The 9,543-nt window shown below is 37.9% G+C and overlaps 1 protein-coding gene across 1 annotated transcript in view; it reads left to right on the top strand.

Moving 5' to 3' along the window:
* The first annotated feature begins 5,754 nt into the window (after positions 1-5,754).
* Positions 5,755-9,543, top strand: part of LOC120525644 (cysteine-rich venom protein catrin-like) — a 29,344-nt gene continuing 25,555 nt past the window's right edge. Inside the window, exons 1-2 of the mRNA XM_039748111.1 lie at positions 5,755-5,871; positions 6,209-6,275. Of these exons, the coding sequence (XP_039604045.1) occupies positions 5,864-5,871; positions 6,209-6,275 (75 nt within the window). The 5' untranslated portion in view covers positions 5,755-5,863. The remainder of the gene's footprint in view (positions 5,872-6,208; positions 6,276-9,543) is intronic.

Below are 9,543 nucleotides of genomic sequence, written 5' to 3'. Positions count from 1 at the left end.
TTTCCCTAAACTTTAATTATCTGGTTTTTTTTTCTTCTGAGATAATTTGATAGAGACATAATAATGTGCTCAAGCTTGGCCAACATAAATTAAAGAACACTACACAAATATACTACTTCATCATTTTAACAGACATGGACAATATTCAGTGACCTGACACAAAGACTCCTTTGGAACTGTGTTTCTTCAGAGAATCCTTGGGTACCGCTGCTTTGACTTTGTGTCAATTGAGCAGTTGCTCATGGAGCCCCGAATAAAGCACATTAGTGTGAGGGAGTGTCATTTGCGACACAACAGTCATGTGGCATGGTTTGCCAAGGGTGATCCAGCTTGCAGGATCCTCATTTTTGAGGACCCGAGTGGCTGGACCAGTCCATAAGGGACACCCACATAACACCTGGCTGGGCCAAATAGAGGGTCATTTCCGGAGGGTGGGACTGGACCATGTGTCTGCCTGGGGGCTGCCAACCAGGATCCCGAGCTGTTTCATCATGTGGTACATGCAACAACACACAGTACCAGTGCATGCTCCCCAACCTGACCTGACCTCGTATATACATATATTTATATTTACTTGCATATACCCATCTTTTATTATTCTTATAAATAATTTATATCATTTTGCTTATTGCAGTGAGCATGTTTGCATTATTTGTTAAAAAGTTGTCTATAACCACATCTGAACCACAGAGATAGTGAGTTATTTAATGTAGATTTTTGCCAATTTAAGAATCTACTTCATACATCATATAAATCTCATTATATTTTTTGGACAGAGATGCCCCCCAACACACACACACACACCTACAGTTTAGACCTCTTCATGCCTGTCTCAAAGTTGGCTGTTCTGATCTCCTTTCTATCTTAGGTGAAAGCAGCTGGTCACACTTTCTGGGAAGTACAGTATAGCTATGTAGCTCATATTTTCTTCTGGGGTTGTTGGTACTTGAAAGCTATGCTTCAGGCACTGCCATTTCTGTCAAATCGTCCAGCCAGTGCTCAACTAATGGATCGTAAGGCTGTGCATGAAGTTTTTGCTCTCATGCATTTTTTAAAAACTTATTTCAATCATACATTTTTATCCGCAAAAACTGAAAGGTGTAGCAATCTACAGACAAAGTGCAAGCACATAAATTTAATGAAACAAAGACTTTATGAATCTACGGTGTTTAGACAAATATTAAAGAAGCTAGAAGAAACTTGTGTACTGCACAAGTTAAAACTGTACAGAAGACACAGCAATAAGAAAAAAGCCATTTTCTTAATCTACTGCATTGGTAAGAATGTAATCATGTGCCACTAATGTTTAATGCAATCAGTATTGTGATGAGTCGCCCCACAGGCAAGGGGTTATTGCCAGGAAGAAAAGAGAAGCAGAGAACTAGAGACAGGCCAAGGAAAGCTCAGACATAAAGCAAGAGAAATAAAATTTAATTGAGGCTTTGAGAATATGGCAACAGAATAGAGGTTAGTTGATCCAACAATTAAACAAAGTATCTGGCTGAGATAGTTGGACAACTAGTTACTGGCTAACACAATGAGACTGCTGGACTGGATATTCTCCTTCTTATGTACCAAGAACACTGAAGGTTGATGTTATAAGATTATTGTTGCCCACCCAGAAGATAAAAAAAGCGTCTTGGGAGGGTTAATATAAGGATGGAACCTCCACCTAACCTAGCTAATAAAGGGTAGTATATAGTCATAGGACATGAGAAAGGAGACTGTGTTTCCAATTTTAAAGGACTGGCTGGAAGCTAGTTATTTCCTTCTCACAAACACAGATCTAGGGCAGAATGACTGGCCAAGTTAAGACAAGCAGTAGTATGCCGAGAAGATGTTTCTTCAAGAGCTACTTAAAGTACAGCAGTGCAGTGGTCTCATGGGACACTATAGAGTTTCTAGACATACATCAAATAACAGAATCAAGCCTGAACATGGTGGAAAGGGACCTTGTGATGAGGTTCAAAGCCATGATGTGGCCAGAGCTTAATAGATCCTAAAGTAAGATGGTGAATAGGTCATGGGCTCACTAGTCTGAGGAACACATGTCTACACATAAATACAGAAACATGGAGATAAGAACGAGAGAGAGAGATGGTAGGTGGAAAAGGGAGTACTTGGTGTGGCACTGGGATCTAGGAAAGACACTAGACATTCTGACAGGGTGCAAACCTTAGCTTGGCACAGGAAGACAACAAAATATGTCTTCCTCCAGTTTAATTTTTATAGTTTGTGCTCTCCTTTTCCATTTAGTCATCTTCATTTGTATTTTTTTTAATAAACATATTTTTTTGCATATTCTGGTTTATTTTCTGCGGTAGGCTGGCGCCTTGCCCGGGGTTTGTTTCCTGCCTTGCTCCCTGTGTTGGCTAGGATTGGCTCCAGCAGACCCCCATGACCCTGTAGTTAGGATATAGCGGGTTGGATAATGGATGGATGGATGGTTTATTTTGTATTATTGTATTTTAGGTGAGTAGTTTCTTGTTGCTGTAAGAGCTCCCCTACATTTACAATGTACATGTAACATCACCTTTGGAGCTCTTTCTTATTTTTTAATGGAAATACAGTAATCCCTCGCTATATCGCGCTTCGACTTTCGCGGCTTCACTCTATCGCGGATTTTATATGAAAGCATAACTAAATATATAACGCGGATTTTTCGTTGCTTCGCGGGTTCTGTGGACAATGTGTCTTTTTACTTCCTGTACATGCTTCCTCAGTTGGTTTGCCCAGTTGATTTCATACAAGGGACGCTATTGGCGGATGACTGAGAAGTTAATCAATTAGAGCACGCAGTTAAGTTCTCCTGACTGAGAAGATAACCAATCAGAGCACACAGTTAAGTTCCTGCGCGCTGAATGCAGTGTTAACCAGGAAGTCTCGTCTCGTTCATTCAGGATCAACTTGTTGGTTTCTACTTCGCGGATTTTCACCTATCACGGGGGGGTCTGGAATGCAACCCCCGTGATCGAGGAGGGATTACTGTAAATCAATACAATAGTGTGTACTGTACTCTCCCTCCAAGAGCTCTATGTCTTCTGTTGCAATTTTCTCCTGTACAGCCATTAGTGTGTTGTCAAAAACCTAAAAATAATGCTTCCCGTAGAAGTCCTCTGGTGTTGAGAATATGCAACCCCCTCAACCACTTTCAATTCATTCCAGATTGTCTTGGAAGGTCCAGTCTAGAGACAGCTGAAAGAGTTAAAAGCTACCTTCACTGAGACTGGAGAGGCTGTGGATACAACATCTGTTGCCTGGGTGCTTTATCAGACACAGCTTTATGGGAGAGTGGCAAAGAGAAAAAACTGCACATGACATCTCGTCTAGAAGGCACAAGGAAGTCTCTGAAGTCAACTGGAAGAGAGGTCTATGGTATGATGAGACAAAAATTCAGCTTTATATTCATCAGACTAAACACCAAATTTGGCATTAGCCAAAAACATACCATCCCTGTCGTAAAGCCTAGTGGTGACAGCATCATGTTGTGGGGATGGTTCTCTGCAGTAGGCCCTGGAAGGCATGTGAGGGTAAAGGGTAAAATGAATGCAGTAAAACACATGCAAATCCAGGAGAAAAACTTAATACAGTCTGCAAGAAACCTGTGACTTGGAGCAGATTTGTTTTCCAACAAGACAATAACCACAATCATAAAGCCAAAGCTACAGAGGAATGACTTTTAAACAACAATGTTAATGTCCTGAAATAGCTTTGTCAGAATCCAATACTCAGTCCAACTGAGAATTTGTTTCTGGACTTAATAAAGACGTCTCATTTGCGATCACCACACATTCTGATAGAATTTGAACAGTTTTGCAAGGAGCAATGGTAAAATATTGTTATGTCCGGAAGTGCAAAGTAGACAGAGAGCTCTCCACACAGACTCAAGGCTGTCATGGCTGCCAAGGGTGCATCTACTGTCACACACGCGCGCATAGGGAGCCGCGTAAAGACCCGAGGTGCAGCACGAAAACTCTGGCCAAACAGGAAAAGCGGGGTACTAACCTCTCTCTCCTTTTTTTCTAAAGAAAGAAAGAAGCCACGCCACCATGAGTCGGCCCAGACTCCATAACATGTACTTCCGCGTTCTTTTCCTCTCCTTCCGTCTCCTTCAGATGACGTCATGACTCCCATCCACCACCTCGGTTTCTTCCCAGCATTCCGTCTATCCATTTCCGGCCCCTCTCCATAAATGTTTCCCCACTCATCATGTTTTTGTCTGTTGTATTCTATGGTTGAATCACTAACATGTTTTTTCAAGACTGTACAGTATATGGGGCCGGACAACCCCAAACCTTTATGCTGTGTGTTTGTTTCTTTTACACTACTTAATAGTTACTTGAACGAGTGAAAGCTTACACAATCCATTATTCTGTGTTGTATACTTGTCATTAATTTAGATCACTTTGAAGTGATCTGTTTTCACTTTGACATTAAAGACTCTTTTTCTGTTGATCGGTGTCAAAAGACACAAACTAAATTCACTGTGAATCAATGTTGTAGAACAATAAAATGTGAAAACTTCCAAGGGAGACAATACTTATTTTATTGGCACTGTAATTAACATTTCATTCTATGTTTAAACATTAAACATTTACTCATTTGTTTGTACATTTAGTAATTCAGGTAAAAGGGATTTGTTCATTGTTATATATGCAAGTAAGTGCTTGCTTGGCTGCCAGAAAACAGTGACCTAAACAGTGTAATAAAGAAAAATGGTTCATTTGACTTAGTATTAAAGTTCTGTTAAAAACAATGAACCACTTTATTAATAGTGATCAAACCTATAAATATTCATGTTCCACCTAATACTGAACTTAATCTAACAGTGGGTCACAGGACTTTGGGGTCTGTACTAGCAGCATCACAAGTCAGGAAACAAATCTAAATGGGACGATAGTCTATCTTTTACATTTATTTGCTTTGCAAAGGTTTTTACCCAAAGTGACTTAAAAAGGAGGTCTATCAGTGGGGACAGTCATACTGGGCCATTTTAGAGTCACCAGTTAACCTAGCAATTGGATGGGGAGCACAGGGCCATCTTAACAGCATAGGCCACTAGGCAAAATAATGTTCTGGGACTGCTATTTTGATAGTAATAGAGAAACATGCATAGGCATCAGAAACATCAGAGACCCCCAGCTAGTGCCAGTGTTACGGTAAGATGGTCTGTGGGAAAAAGGAGTAACACTGGAGTCCTGGGAAGAAAAAGAAAAAAAATATGTTAAGGAAGGAAGATTTTGCACAGGTAGATCTGAATCCAAGAACTGTGACATGTCATGCTAACTACTGCCACAATTAAGTATCACAATTTGCCAAATTAGATAAATTTACCTCCATAAAAGAAATGTAACAAATTATGTGAGATCTAGCTGAAAAAGTAAAAGTAGGATAAAGCACAGCCAGAAGCTTTAAAATGACCACTTTATCTTGCATGTGTTCTTAAATGCAGCATGACTGAACAACTCTTTGTCTAAATATTAAAGATTAAATTATTGGAGAAAGGAATGACCTGTACAAAATAGGTCAAAATGACCCATAAAATTTATTTGATCATGTTCAAATGAGTAATTTCTATTTTTTGAGCTAATAAAAAACACAATGATTCCCAAAAGTGGTAAATAAAGATTTCTGGATGGTGGCCCACATCCTTCTTCCTGGAATTAAAAAGAACTTTAAATTTTTTTTTTTCCTCAATGACGGGTATAAAACTGCAATTCCCACAACAGTTTTTCAAGGTGTTGTACTGTTAAGCACCACGTAAAAAAAAGTCAGGTCTAATGTTTAAAAGGAACTTTTTTTTATTGAGTCGGATGCTTCAGAGTTTGTAATCAAAACTTTTTTTTTTGCCAAGAGTGTTAAAATGGCTTGGTAAGTGTATAAATTATAAGGAAAGCAAATGGCTAATTTATTATTGATTTATTAAAAATCAAAAAACATGACTAATTTAGCTAAATAGATGTTATACCAATATGTGTTTACACATCCTTATATAATTAATCCATATGTCCATAAAAAGGAACGGTGGCAATTTGTACAATATGTTTTCAAAAATTGCTCTGGTGTCAAATTGTCTTTGCGTTGTATAGAATAAAAAATATTATTTACTAATTACAGAACATATTTTATACATATATGAACCTAATTTGTTTTCATTATATTCCTATAAAGACATTACTATTTCTAACTTGTATTTTTTAACCTGCAGGATATGGACTTTAACTTTTAATTACTTCTTTGTAGTACTCTGGACACCATCTGCAACAAAAGAAAAGGTATCATTTATTTCACTTCATTGTTGAAATCATACAGTTTTTTTTTTTAATATGAGTAGTTTACTGAACCTGCTTTAGTCAGCACAAGGCTGTTTATATTTTTTCATGACTTGGGACAAATAAGTACTTCATCTCCAAGTATTTATGTTTTTTGTAACATATGAAGCTAAAGTTCTGGTGGTTTTATTATTCTTAAGTTAGTAAATATACAGAACCAAACGAGGATTTTAGTCACCAATGTTACCCACCATATGCGTATCCAGTTTTACATTATAGTGTTGCGAGGTGCTTGAGCTATTCTTTGTGGCATTTGGTGTAAAGCGAGGAGACAAATTGAAGGGAAACGCAATGAAAAACAATGCCTAGTCACTCTGAAACAGCAATCAATGACCCTGGAAGGCATATCTAATAAAGTGCCATTTGACATACCGTATTTGTACTTCAGAAGCCTAAATTTATAGAAACATTTCACATTTTATAAAACAGCATGACTGTATTTTTTGGAACTTCTGTCATTTTCTTGACTCATAAAATTTGTCAGTCCTTCTTAGAGATAGATCAGGAAAAACTATGGGCAACCTAAGAGTGGAAAGAGTAAAATTTTGTAAAATAAGTATGAAAGTTTGCAGTGTTTTCTGTTTACTATGAGTAGTTCATAAAAATTCCACCTCTCTTGTTGATTCTATTTCCAGTCTACCAAAGAAAACCTTGCAAAAATTAGTTTGAACTCCTGAGACACAAGTAACAAATAACCATCCATCCATCCATCCAGCTATATCCTAACCACAGGGTGATGGGGGTCTGCTGGAGCCAATCCCAGCCAACACAGGAAACAAACCCCGGGCAGGGCACCAGCCCACCGCAGGGTGCACATGCCAAGCGCACACTAGGGACAATTTAGAATCGCCAATGCACCTAACATGCATGTCTTTGGATTGTGGGAGGAAACCGGAATACCCGGAGGAAACCCACACAGACATGGGGAGAACATGCAAACTCCACGCAGGGAGGATCCAGGAAGCGAACCCAGGTCTCCTTACTGCGAGGCAGCAGTGCTACTACTGCGCCTCCGTGCTGCCCAACATTTAATTAGTTAGAAGAATTATTTCCCAATTTATTTATCACCCATTTTACTGTATCCAAACACTACTTTATTATTTGAACTTGTTCTCCTAATGTTGAGGTTGAGATTATATTGTCTATTTATACTGACAAACTGAACCCTTGTACCTTCCTTTCAAAGAACCTCTTGATGACCGAGCACAAATATGATGTGGGAAATAGTGAAATGCTAGTCATACAATTGGCACTATAGAAGTCACATCATTTTCCAGAGATTGCAACATATCCTTTTGTGATTTTTGCTGATCACAGTACTCTCACATATTTAAAATCTGCAATACAGTCAAATGCTTATCAGACGTGATGGTCTCTTTTTCAGGTATTGTATTTTTTTTAATCTCATGCTATTCTTGAGGTAAAAATATTAAGGCTAAAGCTCTTTCATATAAATTCAACAAGCAGAAAACCAACCCAACCTTTATTCCAGTCTGTAGCACAACTTCCAAGGACAGAATTCCTAACTTTAATTAGGTAATCAGAGGAGAAAAAGGTTTAACCAGGTGCAATTATCGTTAAGATGGATTATTGATTTTTAGATAGTTTTGTCTAAAGGTTCTTTTGTGTACTTTTCATCCCTTATTAATAAAGATCTTTGAGTTAATAGCCTAATTGCTAAGATCCACTCAAACTATCTCATTCTTTTTTTTCAACCTGCCCCAATACTAAAAGGAAATCTCTAAGAGAGGGAGGTTGGCAGCATGCACTGATAGCTCTAAGGAGTTTAATCTTTTACCTTCAAGGAGTGTTACTACAATTCTAGTAATAGTGGACCACTTTTTGAAAGCAGCAAATTTGTCCCAATAAACAAATTCCACACATTTTAAGGAATTAGTTAAAATTTTTTATGAAGGAATATTTTAGGTTACAAGGATTCCACAAATCTTTAGTTTTCAATCACTGATCCCAGTTTGTTCGTGGGATTTTGGAGATATTTTTGTTTTAAGGTTGGTGTTCAGTTAAATTTACCATCAGGGTATTACACCCAGGTAAAGAGCAAACTCAATAGGTGAACAAAGATTTGGAGAAATTTTGTATGTGTACAGTTAACGATTCTCAGAATAATTGGAAGGAATTACTGCTTCCCCAGAAATACATTAATGACAACTGTGATCAATAAGAAAACGACGAAAGTTCCTTTCTCAATAAACTTTGGTAATTCTTTAAAGTGGACTGAAAAAAACAAGCTCTGTTACTTATTGTTGTTGATTCAAAAGTTCAGACAAATTAGCAAATCTTCCACCATTTTTTCTATGGGAAGTATCATCATATCAGAAGTTATAAACCATATGTTTAGCAACAGGGTTTTGCAACAAACAACATGTTGGTACCCCTGAAACTAACTCAAAAAATAGTGACAGCTGTAGAAAAATGGCAATACAATAACATAAAAAATTGATAAAAGTGAATAACAATTAATACAATAACACAAACCCATCCAGAAATTATACAGAATAATCATGACAATAATAAAATGTGCTGTTGACAATAAATTCTATTAAACCCATAAACATATAAACACAGATGGACTGATCCAACTGAAGACATAAAACCACCATATAGCAAAAGTGACAATAAGGACAATCATGTACTATATGTACATAAAAAATATACTGTATATATATATATATATATACTGCTCAAAAGAATTAAAGGAACACTTTTTAATCAGAGTATAGCATAAAGTCATTGAAACTTATGGGATATTAATCTGGTCAGTTAAGTAGCAGAGGGGGTTGTTAATAAGTTTCAGCTGCTGTGGTGTTAATGAAATTAACAACAGATGCACTAGAGGGGCAACAATGAGATGACCCCCAAAACAGGAATGGTTTAACAGGTGGAGGCCACTGACATTTTTCCCTCCTCATCTTTTCTGACTGTTTCTTCACTAGTTTTGCATTTGGCTACAGTCAGCGTCACTACTGGTAGCATGAGGCAATACCTGGACCCTACAGAGGTTGCACAGGTAGTCCAACTTCTCCAGGATGGCACATCAATACGTGTCATTGCCAGAAGGTTTGCTGTGTCTCCCTGCACAGTCTCAAAGGCATGGAGGAGATTCTAGGAGACAAGCAGTTACTCTAGGAGAGCTGGAGAGGGCCATAGAAGGTCCATAACCCATCAGCAGGACCAGTATCTGCTCCTTTGG

Source organism: Polypterus senegalus, chromosome 3 (genome assembly GCF_016835505.1).
Source record: "Polypterus senegalus isolate Bchr_013 chromosome 3, ASM1683550v1, whole genome shotgun sequence".
Taxonomy (NCBI): domain Eukaryota; kingdom Metazoa; phylum Chordata; class Cladistia; order Polypteriformes; family Polypteridae; genus Polypterus; species Polypterus senegalus.
The sequence above is the reverse complement of the archived record's forward strand: the minus strand, read 5'-3'. Positions and strand labels throughout refer to the sequence as shown.